This window comes from Armigeres subalbatus, chromosome 1, assembly GCF_024139115.2.
Source record: "Armigeres subalbatus isolate Guangzhou_Male chromosome 1, GZ_Asu_2, whole genome shotgun sequence".
NCBI lineage: Eukaryota > Metazoa > Arthropoda > Insecta > Diptera > Culicidae > Armigeres > Armigeres subalbatus.
In genome coordinates this window covers 250,390,067-250,406,841 of record NC_085139.1, presented here as the reverse complement: position 1 = coordinate 250,406,841, position 16,775 = coordinate 250,390,067, and the positions used below count along the sequence as shown (strand labels likewise).

At 40.5% G+C, this 16,775-nt stretch overlaps 2 protein-coding genes across 2 annotated transcripts in view; one reads left to right on the top strand and one right to left on the bottom strand.

Annotated features, from left to right (window-relative positions):
• The window catches only part of LOC134206575 (rapamycin-insensitive companion of mTOR), a 43,805-nt gene extending 29,111 nt beyond the window's left edge, over nucleotides 1-14,694 (bottom strand). The window contains exon 1 of the mRNA XM_062682301.1: nucleotides 14,383-14,694. Within this exon, the coding sequence (XP_062538285.1) occupies nucleotides 14,383-14,431 (49 nt within the window). The 5' untranslated portion in view covers nucleotides 14,432-14,694. The remainder of the gene's footprint in view (nucleotides 1-14,382) is intronic.
• A 1,116-nt stretch (nucleotides 14,695-15,810) lies between these two features.
• LOC134212661 (protein FAM32A-like) lies at nucleotides 15,811-16,668 on the top strand. The gene is made up of 2 exons (XM_062690711.1): nucleotides 15,811-16,164; nucleotides 16,485-16,668. Exons 1-2 carry the CDS (start codon nucleotides 15,928-15,930, stop codon nucleotides 16,605-16,607), a joined length of 360 nt encoding a protein of 119 aa, XP_062546695.1. The 5' UTR covers nucleotides 15,811-15,927; the 3' UTR covers nucleotides 16,608-16,668.
• Nucleotides 16,669-16,775: the final 107 nt, after the last annotated feature.

Below are 16,775 nucleotides of genomic sequence, written 5' to 3'. Positions count from 1 at the left end.
GCGATCACTGAAGCACCTGTGAGTGATGATCTGCGGCCGGCATTTCAACAGCCACGTTGACTACGCCTGTGAAGAATCGGCGAAGGCAATGAACGCAATAACGAGAATCATGCCAAACGTTGGCGGTCCAAGAAGCAGCACGAGGCGTCTGCTAGTTAGCGTCTTGTCATCGATACAATAATTCCTCGTTATTTCCAAAATGCGAGAATGTTGAATAGACGACGGAGCATGTGGTGTTCGATTGTCCGCGGTTTGCGGAAATTCGTAGAGGAATATCGCAGAGCGAATGTGTCACGAGGAAGACACGTGGAATTCGGTAAGCAGAGTCGTGATGCAAATACTGTCGGATAAGTCTCAGGGCCTTCTATAAAAATAATGTTTTTGAATGAATTTATTGCCTTTAGCTATACATTCTTTAAAAAAGAACAACATCCGGAAAGTTTACCTCAGTTCATAAAAAAGCAATGGAAACACTCTGGAAAAAAACTCGGAGAAATTTCATGAAGGATCAATAGGACGAGACCAGTGGCATTCTAGCTAAAATTCCGCTTGAGGCCCTTTCAAATCATTTCAACAACACTTGTACACCTGCTGGTATAAATTGCGATATTAACACTACCAAGCGAGAGGTGGCGATGCTGCGTTTTTATATCAATGTATTTTTGCATATACAGCAGTGACAACTGTCGTTGAATGGCGTAAGTTTTGAATGTTGCTTTTGTACACTCTAGGTGGAGAGCAGTCATAAAGAAATTTGTAGTAAACCGCTTGAGTTTAGTATGGAGCAGTAATCAGATCTCATTTATTATTTAAAGTTGCAAAATGCAATAAGGGTATAAAAAATCAGAAAAAAAATTTGAAGCTTTTCTACCTAGGTCACATATCGCTATGATGCGTAGTTAGTGAGAACGGGTGATTTGTCCATACAAGAAAATTCATTTTACTACAAATGTTGTGGCGCCATCTCTTTCAACCAGCACCCTTGGCCCTGTCCTATTGGGAAATTTCTGAGCAAATCCAAAAAGAATTGTGAAAAAAATCCTAGATAAATTACTGCAGTAATCACTAAAGAAACTCCTACATATTTTTTTTTGGTTCGGATTATCTCTTTGGACTCATGGAATGGTGTAATCCACGGACTATGATCCCGTATACCCGGGCACAGCAGTGACTCGCTGCCATCCCTGCTGGGCCCGAGGGGGATGTTATCGCATTTTGATTGGATCATTGTGTCCACCACCGTTGCAAAATTTAGCGCGAGAATCGATGTGGCTATTTTGGGAAAATCGTTACAGCATTTCGCTGAAAACACACTCTCGGATATTATTGTATCGAAAGCCAGAACACGAAGCAGCCAAGAGAAACGACAAAAAAGGTCAATGATACAGTTTTTACACCGCGTTTACTGTTTGTTTACATTTGGGATGCGCTTGTTGGGGGGAGGAGTAAACGAGTGAAGAGACTCTGCTAGCGAAATCAACGTATGTCGCCGTTTTCACCGTCGTTGGTGGCAGATGAAAAACATTGTGACCAAGACGTGTCACGTGTTTTTGAATCAATTCGAAATTACGGCTACAACGTCCATATGAAGGAACGGAGATGGTGCTTGATGCGCAACTGCGACGTTCTACGATGTGCATTTTCACGTATACGTACTCATAGTATACTCTTCAGATGCAGGCTCGAGTCCTGTGGTACTATACTATCGGGTTGTAGTGTACAACTTTGCATCGTAGAGTATCACGCCACGCCGACGATGGATGAGGGATTCCATTTGCGACTTGAGAGAGGGAGAAAACAAAAGACATCAGGAAAATTGTGGCTCTGTTCGTCCTTAACCGGAATTTGCATCATCCGTCATCCATCATTTCTGTGCTGCAGTTTGCACTCGTTGGCATACCTATAGCTAGCGTACATAAGTTGTGCCCTTGTGTTGCATTCTTTCCTTATTGATGTGAGGCGTGAATGTAGGTTGGAATCCAGTGATTGAATAAAATTTTGAGCTATATAAAAAAAAATTATAGCCATCGTATTTTTTTTAAGTTTAGCGATGTTGAAAACTCTTTGCACGGGGATGAATTAAGTCCAAAGAATGTACGACTCCATGCCATGATGCGAAAAGTAATTTCTCTTCTGGAATCCTTTTCGGCAATTACCAATGAACCGAATTACACAATAATCATTGATCACATCATTATGAAGTAATTGAAAAAGTACGGTTACTTAAAATGATATCATGACTGCTTTAGGTTTATGGAAAGAAAATGTGCATCACCGCCAGCTAACAAGGTTAGGTGCAGCGGTAAATCGTGTTTTGAAGCAGATGGGACAAATGAACGATTACGATTATGTTATCAACAATAATCAAACAGTTTTATACTTTTCTGATTATGTACGCAGATTATTTGTCAATTTAAACCAATAAAAACAAACTCATTAAAGATCATCACTGGTGGAACATGAGGTGGGGGACTACTCGTTGCAACCACGCTATTGTTCTTAAAGGCAACGTTCTTGCACTAAGTGGTGCCTTATCAAATCACTATGGCTGGCGCTGCTCTTTGTAAACTAACTAAAATCGCAAACATGTCCCTGTTATTAGAGCAAAACAACTATTTATTTCTGGATCTATAGTAACTTACTACCAGTAAGTACTATAGTGGCAGAAAGAAACTATTTGCTATCGAACCACGCAGTCGACATGTCTCCCTGAATCGACACACCATCGAAACCCATTTAGAACAACCGTCGTCAGCTGTTGTTTTGCATTTCTATAAATAAAACTGGCATCCCTCTACGCCGCCGCGCTACCATTCGATTCAATTCATACGCTGGCGGCAGTTTGCGTTTCAGTGTGGTCGGCCTTCGTCAACCGTGGAAAACCCTTCGACTCCGGGATACATGGAATCCGGTTAGGGCGGAGCAACATTTTAATTCGAATGCGTCTATTTCCAAAGTGCCAAACTATGGCTCCATTATCATACTTTCATTCAACGAATAGTAGTCTTTGAATCTTGCTCTCTCGTTGGTGAACTTATTAGTAATTTGTTTAGCCGTAGTGTCCAGAATTTCACCAACAGATGATTTATTAACCACTCTTCGTTATTTTTCATTCATATTTGTATCAAAATTATTGAAGTAGCGTAATCCGGGGGATCTTTGAACGCCGGGGTATCATTGATCAGTTCAACAATTTTCAAGAAATGAATAAATTATACTTTTCTGTTTACACAATTATTCATTGTGAGTTAGGTATCTTAATCTTGACAAAATTTGCTGCTGAATGATATAACTTTCGCCAAAATTTAAAAAATAAATATTTTTTTTAATTCACACTGCCGAAGAAAGCACTCAATTCAAACATAATTAAAAAAAAATCGCACCTATAATTGTGTGATAAGTAATCTTATTTTCTTGGTTGATACATATTTTTTGTTTCAAAGTTTAGATTTTTATTGTTGAAAACCCAGATAATTCCACTAGCGGTGATGATGGCTTCGCCTCCGTGTAAGGCATTCCAACTATAATACGCCTACCTACCTACAATGCTTCGCTTCCAAGACCTCTAGTTCATCCCGTCATTTACGAATACCAGACTATGGGCTCCTGTTCGTCGAACCCTTTCGACCGTTGGTTGATCTTCGGAAGATACTCCCGGCACCATATCTCCCACATTTGTTCTGTCAGGAGCGGGGAAGCTTATACACGTTCCGCAAAGCCCGCCGAAAACTTCTCCACCTTCAGCACTCAATACCGTTGCTGAATCGAAATGGTATGGCGTCAGTGCTTCTGCTTTACCAGAGTCCTGTGGCAAATAGATCAACGGACTCGTGTTGATCATGTCCGCCGCTTCCGAAAGAGTTATCGTCATTGTCTCGCCCGTGAGCTTTCTCCCGTCGCATACATCGATTCGAGTAAAGCACCTGGTCCGAACGGGATCCCGAACATGGTGTTGAAAGCAGCCATAATGACTAATCCGGACATGTTTAGGTTAGGCATTCTTTATGACAGCGTTTGGCCCTGTTTCCGAAACCTGGTAAGCCACCAGGCGACCCCTCAGCGTACAGATCAATATGTCTAATAGACACGGTAAGGAAGCTACTGGAGAAGTTGATCCTGAACAGACTGTCGCTGTACGTGGAGGATGTAGGAAGATTATCGAGTGAGTAATTCGGCTTTCGGAAAGGAAGTTCTCTCCTGGGTGCCATTAAATCGGTAGTTGACACTGCAAAAGTCGCCATCGAATGCAAGCGGCGTGGTATACGTTAGTAGTAATAACACTCGATGTGCGGAATGCATTCAACCGTGCGTGCTGGATGGAGATCGCGAACTCGTTGCTTCGGCTGTAAGTACCGGTACAAGATTCTGGGAAGTTACTTTCAGAATCGAGTACTGATTTACAAGACAGACGAAGGCTTGGTTAGCGCCCCCATCATGGCAGGTGCCCCACAGGGATCAATTTTGGGTCCATTGCTGTGGAACGTGATGTACGATGGCGTGTTGAGGTTAAAGCTCCCACCAGGAGTCAAGTTAGTGGGATTCGCCGATGACGTAACCAAGACCGTGTACGGAGAATCCATCGAGGAGGTCGAATTGACTGTAGCCTATTCGATCAGTTTAGTGGAGGAATGGTTGCGCAGCAAGAAGCTCCAGCTAGCGCATCATTAAACGGAGATGATAGTCGTTAACAACCGGAAATCGGTTCAAGAGGCGACAATTAGAGTCGGCGGCTGCGACATCACCTCTAAGATATCTCTGAAACAATTGGGAGTGATGCTCGACGATAAGTTGAGTTTTAAAAGTCACGTCGATTACGCCTGCAAGCACGCGTCGAAGGCGATAGCGGCACTATCGAGGATGATGGCGAACAGCTCTAGGGTGTGTTCCAGCAAGCGTGGCGGTTTCAATACTACAATACGGAGGTCCAGCTTGGGGATCGGCGTTGAGTGTAAATTGAAACGTGCGAAATCTGGAGAGTACTAATAGGCTAATGTGCCTGAGAGTCATCAGCGCATATCGCACCGTATCTCGCGAAGCGGCATGTGTACCCGCGGGCATGATGCCTATCAAACTGGTGGTGTAGAAAGACGAGGAGTGCTACGCCCTTAGGGGCACCGATAACGCTCGAAGGAATATCAAGGCAGCAACGGTGGCCAAATGCCAGAGGGAGTGGGACAACTCGGCTAAGGGAAGGTGGACCCATCAGGCGATGGGGATGTCCCAAGTGTGTCGGCATGGATCACCAGACCTCATGAGCTAAGCTTTGGCTTGACCCAGTTTTTAACAGGCCATGGATGCTTCAAGTGGTACCTACACATGTGGAACGGAACTACCTACCTACCTACCTAAGGTTATAGGCGGGCCATGGATTGTGAGGGCGATGAACCGCAAACGCGATGGGCTTTCGGTCTTCGAGGTGGCGACGGAACAGCTGGACGCCATCATCGACTTTGCGTCATCGAAGAATAATATCAGCAAGGACCTCAAGGGGAGCTTGCTGAAACTTCGAAAGTCGATGTTCGACGCCTAGCTGGAGAAGGCGTCGGGACGGCCAAGTGCAAACCCGTGAAATCTGTGGAATCGAGGTCTACCCAGACTGAGCCCAAGGATTCGCGGACTCGGGCAAGGTCGAATCGACCGAGGGCATGTCAGCGAAGACGGTGGTGCCAAAGTCTACCCAGACTGAGGCTCAAGTATTCGCGGGCACGTCGGGGGTGACTGCTCCAACGGAGCAGACACAAAAACGGGGGAGACAGTCTCCAGGGGATGAGCTCCCTGGGGGCCGCTCCAAAACGCGGAGGTTTACTACCCCAAACAAGGGTAGTGGGGTTGGGAAGCTGAACCCCGGCCAGGTACCTCCATAACCGGGGGAGGAAGGACCTGGAAAGGTTCGTCCATCCAGGAAAGACGGTGGTAAGGCGTTACGGCAGGCTGAGAGCTCTCAGCCGCCCCAGACCAGGAAAATAGAGGGAGATGAAGGCCCAGGCGAATGAGGGTAGCAAGAAGTCTAGGGTAGCTGCCAATCGCTCCAGGGGCGATGCCCTAGTCATCAGGACGGACGAGGCTAAGTATCGGACGTCTTGAAGGCGATGAGGAGTGACGTCAAGCTCGCTGAACTCGGCGCCGACGTACGTCGAATAAGACGCACCCGGACGGGCGAGATGATCCTCGAGCTGAAGCGGGGTGTTGGCGGAGGAAATTCTAGGCGAGACGGTCAAGGTGAGGGCACTCACGACGGAGGTGAATCTAAGGGTAAAAGACCTGGACGAGATCACCGAAGTCGAAGAGCTCGTCACGGCACTGCGGCGACAGTGTGAAGTGGAGGCGTGTATTCATAATCTTTGGATTAAGTGGTTTATCATGGAAATCCGTTAAGCTGGATGTAACGCTATTCACATCTTCCATGCCAGCACAAATGCCAGGGTAACCAAGGGCGTAGCCAAGGGGGGGGGGCGTTGCCCCCCCTAAATTGTGGAAAGATTGAACGGGTACTGAAATGAATTCCCCCAAACATGTGCACTTTACGATCCAATCATATACAGAAATTGGTGGTTGAAATTCAAAAGATTCCCAAAACTTATTAGGGCATCCAGGATCCATAATATATGAAAGTTCAAAACAACTCGAAACATTTCGGGCTCAAAAATTCTCCTTGAAATCCTTCTAGAGGCTCCCCTGGGAACCAAGGATGTTAACGATCATTCAGTAATTTGCGTTCGATCATTTAGTAGTTTGTCAATAACACATTCCAGAAGCTGAATTTCAAATCATGTTGTATGGTGGACTTCTAGTGCGAAGGTTTTTCTACAACTTTGCCTAATGGTTCGTTATTGAATTAACTAATAACGGAGTTAGAGCGCTAGTTGCAGTAACTTAAACTAAATGATTGGAATTTTGTTATCATTTAGTCTAAGTTACTGAATCTATAGCTATAACTCCGTTACTAATGGAATTCAAACAAATCGAAAATTCGATTCGATTCGTTCGAAAATCCTTCTCATGTAATTATAATTCGTCCTTATCTAGAAACCCACCACTATTTTTTTTTAGGAAATTCATGAGGAAATTCCTTGAAGATTTCTTTTCTTCTCTCCAAGATTTTCTTCTAGATATTTCTTCGGCTATTCTCTCTTCAGGAAGAATCCGGCATTTCCTTCAGGCATGCATTCGAGAGTTCCGCCAAGAATACATACGGAATTTCTTCCCAAAATTCTATCAGAAGTTTCTTCAAAAATTTATGACGGAAATCCTCCGATTTGGCCTCATAATTTCACTTGTAAATCTATAAGAAATTCCTTCGGAAATTCTTCTAGGAACTTCTCCGGGCATTCCTCGCGGAACTCTTCCTTTAATTCCTCCGGGATTTTTCGGGAATACCTCCAAACATTCAATAGCGAAATCATCTAGCATTCCAATCTGGAATTCTTTTCGCAATTACTTCAGAATATCCATCAAAAAATCCTCTAGAAATATCTTCATGAATTTCTCCTGGAATTCGTCCAAGTATTTCCCCAGAAATTTTTACAGGTATTTTTTCGGGAGTTTCTTCATGTTTTCCCTAGTTTTCTCCAGGAATTCCTTCAGGAATTCTCCCGGGAGATTTTCCGTGGAAGTGTACTAGAATTCCTTCCAGACTTCACTCGGAGTTTACTCGGATATCTGCCAAGAGATCTTCCAGAAATTTCTTCGGAACAATCCGCAGGGATTTTCTTCAGCAATTCATCTGGGAATACTTTCAGGATTTCATCTGGGAATTTCTGCATTAATTACTCCTGGTATTTTTCTGGGAATTCCTTCAGATATTTTTTCGGAAATTCCTTTAGGAACTTCTCTAAAAATTATTTCAGGACTTCCATGTGGGAATTCCTCCGGAAGTGCTTGTGGGAGTTTCTCCGGGAGTTCTTCCAGGAGTTTTTCCAAGAAATTTTCCGGTAATACCTCCAGGAACTTTACAAGGAATTCCTGGACGATATTTGGCAGGAATTTCACGGAAAATGGGATTTCGGAAGTTCCTTCAGAAATATTTTTTCTCTTCCTCTAGGGTATTCCACCGGATGTTCCTCTGAAGTTCCACCAGTAGTTCCTTCGGGAATTCAATCAGGCTTTCTTCCAGGAATTCATTTAGCATTTCTTTAGGCATTTATCTACAAATTCCTCCAGAAGTTCCTCGGAGAATTTCTCTGGGAGTTCTTACGGGAATCCCTCCAGGAGGTTCTTTTAAGAATTCTTCCAGGAGTTCCTCCTGGAATTTTTACGGAAGTTCCTTTGGAAGTTCATCCTAGAATTCTTACGAGAGTTCCTCCAAATTCTTCCTGTAGTTCTTCAATAAATTCCTTTAGAAGTTCCACCGGCAGTTCCTCCGAGAATTCCTTTGATAATTTCTCCGGAAATTCCTATAGAAAATCCCCCGGGAGTTCCTCCGGAAATTACTCTGGGAGTTCCTTTTCAGAGAAACACCCTGAGAAACTGCCTGTAAAACTCCCGGAGGGATTCTCGTAGAAACTGCTCCTGGAGGAATTCCCGAAGGAACTGCCGGAGGAGCTCCCGTAAGATCTCCCGGAGGACTTTCAGGAGGAACTCCTAGAAGAATTCCTAGAGGACCTCCCGGATGAGCTCCCAGAGAAACTATCGCAAGAACTTCGGGAGGAATTTCCAGCTTAATTTCTGAAGAAAGCCTAAATGATTTCCTGAAAAAAAGCCTGAATAATTTCCTGGAATAGCTTCTGGTGGAACTCCCAGAGGAATTTCCGGAGAAACTCCCGGATGAATTGCTGGTGGAATTCCCGGAGGAACTCACGTAGGAATTTTCTGGAAGAATTTCTGAAGAAACTCCCGGGAGAATTTTCAAAGGAACCCCGGGGAAACTACCAGAAGCATTCTCGGAAACAAGGGAATTCATCTTATAGACAAATCTCGTCTAGCTGAAACCTTTGTTGGGGTTTGTAGGAGTTAGTGGACCATCATCATCATCAGAGGACCTCCCGGAGAATTCCCTGAGGAGCTCGCAGAGAAATTCTCGGAGGAGCTTCTGGTGGAAAATCTATATAAATTCCTGAAGAAGCCTAAATAAATTCCAATTCTGCCGAAATTCCCGGAAGAATTTTCAGAGAAACTGCCGATAGAACTACCGGAATAATTTTCGAAGGAAATCCTAAAGAAATTGGAAATGCCGGTGGAACTCCTGGAAGAATTCCAAGAGGAATTTTCGGGGAAACTCCTGGAGGATCTCCCAGTGGAAATCTTGAAGTTTCCACCGGAATTCTTTCAGGATTTCATTGGGAATTAATCTAGGAACTCCTCCGGAAATTCCATTGTTGATTTAATTTTCGGTATAATTTCTGTATAAATTTCCGGTGGAATTCCTGGAGAAATTCTTTGAAATTTTCACAAGAAATTATTCGAAACAATTCACGGAAAATTTTATGGAATTTGCACAAGAAATTCGAAGATTTTTCGTGAAATTCTCAGGAATGTTTACTGGCAACTCTGTGGAATTTCCACGGAATATTCTTATTCTTAAAAATTATGGGAAACAGCACGAAATTATTTGAATTATTGCAGGGAATTCTGGTGAATAATGGTGGAATTTTCGGATCAATTCCCGGCAAAATTTATGGTGGAATTCTTGAAGACACTGCTGAAGAAGTTGCTGGAGGCATTCCCAAAGAATCCCTGATAGAATTTCGGATTGAATACCAGGAGCAATTGTCGAAGGAATTCCTGGAGAAAGCTTGAATATTGATTTTTCTGCCTATTTTATATTAAATATTATTTCAGAGAGGATTTGTTTAGAAATTCAGATGTATGGTTCTAGTTTTCTTAAACTTATGGAAGAATGGAAGATTTAATATTCTTTCTGAATACTAAGTTCGTTAATATTTTTTTCACTTTATTTAAAAATATCTAATGAGCAATGAATCACGCATTTTTAAATCCATTATTGTTTTAATCATTATTGTTTCGATTTGGTTTCATGTGTTAATATTCATGTGTTTTTATAAAACTACTATAAAACTACGATTTAGAAGACCAAAAAAGTTGCCCCCCCCCCTTCACGAAATCCTGGCTACGCCCATGAGGGTAACGTTCTCGTTTCCGCAATAGTGAAATGACATCCGGTATATTAGAGAAAGACGAAAGAAGAATTAAGATTTTTGTCTTTCGTGACCAATCAATAATCACAGGGTTGTTACGGAGATCCTGAAATATTTTCCGCGCCAAATACGCGCCGACTAAAATCAAATCCGCGCCATTTCCGCGCTACATGAAATCCATTCCGCGCTAAATCCGCGCGATCCAGATCTAAATTTTGAGGAAATACACGTTAAATGTCAATTTTTGTATAACAATGTATTGAACGTCTTCTTTTCAAGCTCTTTTACAATATTACTGATTTCAAATAGGATTTTAAACTGCAACATATGTTTGTGTCAAAATGATAATAGGACTAATAAAACTGCGGTAAGTATTACAACCCTTCTAAACGGCCTTATTCACCACTAGAAGTACTGAATCTAAGAGAACAAGAACTGAACAGTCAATACATAAGCACATTGCATAATTTTGCACAATACATAAGCACATTGCAATAATCAATTTGCATAAGCACCACTTTTTGCATTAGATGATGGTTTTGGCATGTTTTGTTCCGTTATTGTCCGGGTTATAACTTTATAAAATTCGGCACAAGGTACGTTGATATACAAAGGAATGTTAATGCCAGATTTGATCATAATTGATTAAAGATAAACGTGGCAAGTATTAAAAAATCTGCCAAAACACCAATTTCTTTTGAAGTTACTAATTATGCAGCTTTGTTGTAGTTATTGATCACACGGCAAAATTGCGTAGATATTAAGGAATTAGACAATGAAGCTGCGTTTTTTAAACAAAATTTCTGTTAAACAAATATTTGAACAAAATCTAACATAGTTGCTCAAGCTCCGTTGATTTTTAAGTCAGAATTAAGCGTAAATTCCTTCAAAAATTTCAGAGGAACATTTTTATGTGAAAAAGATTTTTCAAAAGAGAAAAAGAAATTTCAGAAGAAATTTCTTTGGAAACACGGCAGAATAATTTGCGTAAAATCCTACAGAAATTAGTCCGTTATTTCTCCTTCAATTCTTGTAACAAGCGTTTCTAAAAGTTTATGAAGACATTTTTTTGACTATTCTTACTGGAATTTCGTTTAAAAACTCCGAGAACTCCTGTCGAAATTCATCTTTCGTTCGCAGATTCATCCCAGATATTTCTGCCCAGATATAAACTCCTGGTTCTATTTTTGAGCACTTATTAAAGAAATTTCTGTGATCATCGCTAAAACTCTTTTGTAAATTCAAGGCGGATTTTTTTTCGATTTTCTATAGTCACCTGCGGTCACCGCTCCAGTTCTACACAGTATAAAAATGTTACAGCATATAGGTATGATGTAACAAAAAGGCTCCATTCGATTCGACTCAATTTTCCATCACTTTTTAAAATTACAGGTTGTCGTTACTATGGAGCTTGTATTCAATATAGCGTACAAGAAAAAGTTGAATGTAAAATTAGAGGCTATTGAACATAAAAATAAGCGTTTGATTATTTCCATGGCGTGTAATTTTCAGAATTTTCAACTGTGTAGATGATTGTTATAAAGGAAATATAAAATGTTCCAATATTATGAAAGAATTCCTGACGACTTTTGAAGAATGATATAATATATCATGCTGAGTGGTTCATCGTAAAAGAAACAACCAATCAGAAACTGACAAATATCTTGGAATTACAAAGAAATTGACAAGATGAAAATGGGTGTTCATGTCCTTCAATAGACATGGTTTGTGTGCGTCGTGTTTTAGAATGGATTAAAAATGACAACAAGTGGCGTATCTCTCCTCATAACATTTGTTTAAATAATGCTTGAGAGTGTAATGCATGCCATTAAATAAGGACTTGGACATATCCGAAAAATAATGTTAATAACCTTGAAACGTAAATTTGTTCTCAACAACATTTGCTAATGAAAATAAAGCCCATCTAGATAGGCATCATACTAATTTTTTGCAATTCCTGATCATAATACCTGGTTTACAGTTGTCATTTGAGTGATAAAACGGCCTACTTTTCCATACCAACAGAATGGGTGCTTTAATGACCATTATGCAACTCAAATGGGTTGCATAATATTCATTATAGCACTCATTTGGGTGCTATAATGAAAAAACCTACATTGGGACAGTAGTTACATGACTACATTTAGCTGAATTAGTTTGGGTGAGTGTTTAAATAGTGTACTCTAAGCGTCTCGTAATAAATGAAATGGTTTGTTGGACATAACATCACAATTTTCCAAAGGCAATTGCATCCATCGCTTCATAGCTTTTCAAGCTATGCAATTTAACACGATAAGATGGAATCTTATTGTTCTCTGCCGCAACATAATTTATTGGCATGAATGATCATGTGGAGTAAATTCGATTGTACAATTTTGGTATAGATTTATCATATTAAAGCCTATTTTTCGTCATTGCAAAAAATAGCGTGTGTAACTCGTTGCAAAACTCGATTTTTTCAGCACTCGTAGTATTTATCCAACTCGGCAAGCCTCGTTGGATAAACGTACAACTCGTGCTGAAAAAATCATCTTTTTGCAACTAGTTGCACAAACTACTATTTAAATACATTTCCTTAGTTTTAGCGTTTTATTTAGAAAATTTTCACCTAAAACTAAATCCGCGCCAAATCCGCGCGAAACCCTAAAACCGTAATGTAAATCCGCGAAAACCGCGAAAATCGCGAAATCCGCGTAGTCGTAAAACCCTGTAATCAGCCCACGACGCTACTGCGGGTCGCGATCCACAGTTTGGGAACCCATGCTGTATATCATATAGGTATCCTTCTGCTTCTTTATGCAACATCAAATCGCCAACTCAAGACATTCCCTCGTGACTCGTTTCATAAGGCGTGCTAGGCAAAAAGAAATGTTAATTCTTGTTAAAGGATGTCCAAATTTTATGTAAACATTCAAAAGAAAAACCATAGGTAAATGAAAAAAAATATTTTGATGAAAGTTCTCGTAGGAAATATTCCTTCGCTATATGATTTTTTGCGCGTCATTTGCTCGATGAGTCAACTTAATACGCGAGGAGAAGTGGATGAACGCTGTCATCAGAGGAAAAGTAGAATCACTGAAATTTAACACGGCAAGGTATAGCCAATGGAATTGAAAATAATTTTAAAAATTACAGAGATTTTTTTGAAAATGATTTATTAGGCGGGATTAGAAATTCAATTAAGATTAAAAGTAGTACCATCTCCGGAATCATTTCAAGAAAAAACTTCATTGTCATTAACAATCAAATTAATATATGTATAATGTAGATAATAAAAATTCTAACCTCATGCTATAAATTATTTATAAATAAATTTTATTTTGAAATTTTGAAAATTATTTTGAAAGCTGCATTCCATACCTCGCTGTGAAATTTTTTTCATGATTCTACTTTTTCTTCTGATGACAGAATTCATTCTTCTCTTAGCGTATAACAAGCTCCCAGCTCAAAACATTGAATCACCTAAAGGGGTAATTATAAATAATAATAATCTGTAATAATTTAGTGATGTTAGTAATATGAATAAATCCTAGTCCTTGAAGCGGAAAAAAGAAATGTTAATTCTTGTTAAAGGATGTCCAAATTTTATGAAAACATTTAAAAGAAAAAAAAATAGGTAAATGAAAAAAAATATTTTGATGAAAGTTCTCGTAGGAAATATTCCTTCGCTATATGATTTTTTGCGCGTCATTTGCTCGATGAGTCAAATTAATAACAAGCTCCCAGCTCAAAACATTGAATCACCTAAAGGGGTAATTATAAATAATAATAATCTGTAATAATTTAGTGATGTTAGAAATATGAGTAAATCCTAGTCCTTGAAGCGTCAACTCCATCAGATGAACGGTGATGATTAGTCGTATGAGCACACTGGCGGCATCATCGAAGAACTAACTTCCGTTGATTCACTATTGTTCACATACTCGTTTTCAACAATAATCACAACGTATAAATGATTTTTCCAGCAAAAGTAATTTTCTTCACATATCCACTTTTGAGCCACCCTAATGAACACTACGGATGTTTATTGGTAAAGCATGACCTAATAACACGGCAAGGAGATTTTCACTGTCCGACAACCAGTCCGCACCTCACAAATTTCCCCGTAGCGCCCCCCGCGCCATTCAATCACTTCCTGTTTTCTGCATCCACATTCCCAAAGCCTACCCCCGGAACGGAATTTCTACCGCAGAGACGACGTAAACGGACTCCCATTAAAACAAAAATGACGACGGGACGGGCCCCAATCGCCCCGTATTAGGGGTACAGGCGCAGGCAAAATATTTACTTCTCTGTCGCTGGCTCCGATTGCGTATCATCCAGCTGGACATATTCATCGTTTTCCGCTGCTGGCGGCTGCCGTCCGGGGTCGATTCTACACTTCCGGCGTTCGCGGCACTCCCGAGCACAGTTTGCACACCCGTTCACTTTACCAGCGGTTCGCGACGCGATTTCCCGTACAATTTTCGCCCGATAATTCCGTCTTCGACGCGCAAACACTCTTCTTCATGATTCTGCTTCTGAAATTTCTGATGAATGAACCGCGACGGACGAACGATCAAAATTTTTGGTTAGCAGCAGCACCGTGCGGGGCTTGGCTTCTCGCTCTGCCGTGCGCGGTGTTGTTGGTTGTGTGTTGTCCTGCTCTTGCTCATGAGACCAAACATCAAGCTCGATGGTATTTGGCCCTTGCAGCATACGTGCATACACGGTATAAGGAGAATGTGCACGGTGCCATAAAACGAGTCATTGCGGGTTTGGTTCAGGTACTCAAATTCGCTTATTGACAATAAATTTACCTATAGTGAACAAAATCCACTTTGGCTAAACTAAACTCATAGCCTTGGGTAGATTGTTCGCATGTAATTAAAGGCAAACTACCTCAGAAAAGTAATTTTACTCATAATTAAATTATTGGCCAAAAGTACGATTTTGAGTGAAAACAACCCTTTTTTGATAGTTTTGGGTTTCTTTGTAAACAATATTCATTTGATTCAGATCTTCAGCATGAAAACCTGTGTAGTGCGCGCTCATTTTGATTTTACCGGTGAGTAGATTTTTATTTTTTCTCTTTTTTCCCACAGAAATTTTACCCACTTTAAAAAAAAGTGGAACTCAAATTTCCAGGTTCCACTTTCAATAAAAATTGAGTAAAATTTAGCAGAGAGAAAGAGATGGCAAAGAAAAAATACCCATTAATTAGTAAACGATTCTTGCACGGAGAAACTCAATTTACTCATTAATGGGTACTTTTATATACTATCTCTTTCTTCATGCAGAAAAATTTACCCATTTTTTTAAGTTCGGCGGAATTACTCATTTTTGGAGAGAGAAAAAGATAGCAAAGAAAAGTACTAATTAATGGGTAAACGAGAATCTCCGTGTACCGGGTTGGAAGAAAGAGATAGCAATACAAAACTACACGCCCGTTTCAAATCACTCAGAGACTCAGAGACCGTCTCTTTTTTTCTCACGGAAATCTGACTCATTTTTCGTAAAAAGTGGAACTACTCAAATTTTGAGTAGTTCCACTTTTTACGAAAATTGAGTAACATTTCCGTGGGAAAAAAAGAGACGGCAATACAATTTCACTCAGTCTCTTAGTGATTTGAAACGGGTGTGTACTCACTATTGAGTAGAAAAAACTGTGCGTGTGTGCCCATGAAGCAACTAAAATATTGCAATTGTGAATAAATTTTTATTACTGTGTACTAAAAACGTCAGTTTTGTTTATTTATTTTGATTGTCGATTTCCGCGGACCCGTAAATAAAATCCTGGCCTGAGACGCGAAACCACCCAAAATAGTCGGATCTCGCACCGGGAACAAGGACCATGTCGGACGAGTACGAACACGTAAGCCGCGGGAAGCTGAAGCTCAAGTCCGATTCGGAAATCAAAAAGAAGAAAAAGAAAAAGAGCAAGGACAAGGAAAAGCTGCGGGAAAAAGTGGAAAAAAGCTTGGAGCAAAGTGGTGGCAGCAGTGCCGAACAGGCCCGTACTCAGGCTGCTCCGGTGGGGCGTGTGCTGACCAAGGCGGAGGAATCGTTTAAAAAGATGCAGGACAAAATGGTATTATGTCATTTATCTACGAAATGGACATTTCTCGCGTGATTTTTGAAAACGTCGTAAGTCCAAATGAGAGACTCTTTCATTACGCTCTCTTTCACTAATATCGAAGCTAGTTTTGCATTTATTGCAATATTTCCACCTCTGCATGCTAGACAGAGCTATTTTCTTCAGATCTCTGTTGAAACATCCGATGTAAATGTTAGTATGGCTTCATAATAATCGAAAGAGAAAGTAAACAAAGAGAGCCTCTCTTTTGGACTTACGACGTTTTCAAAAATCACGCGAGATTTATTTTGAATAATTTTCTAATTGTATTTTAGCAAAAGAAACGGATAATGGACAAAGCATCGATGACGCACAAACAGAGAGTCGAGCAGTTTAATCAACATCTGGATGGTCTGACAGAACATTTCGATATCCCTAAGGTTTCTTGGACAAAATAAGCATATTCTATCTCGCTTAATTCTAAATAAACAAATGTAAATGTTACACTTACTTACGTTACCTTACGTTTTCTTCTGTATAAAACGCTTTATCACAAAACCGCTACCCCGCTTCTCAGCGCTAATATTTGTAAGGGAACATTTATTTTAATGAATAATATTTACATT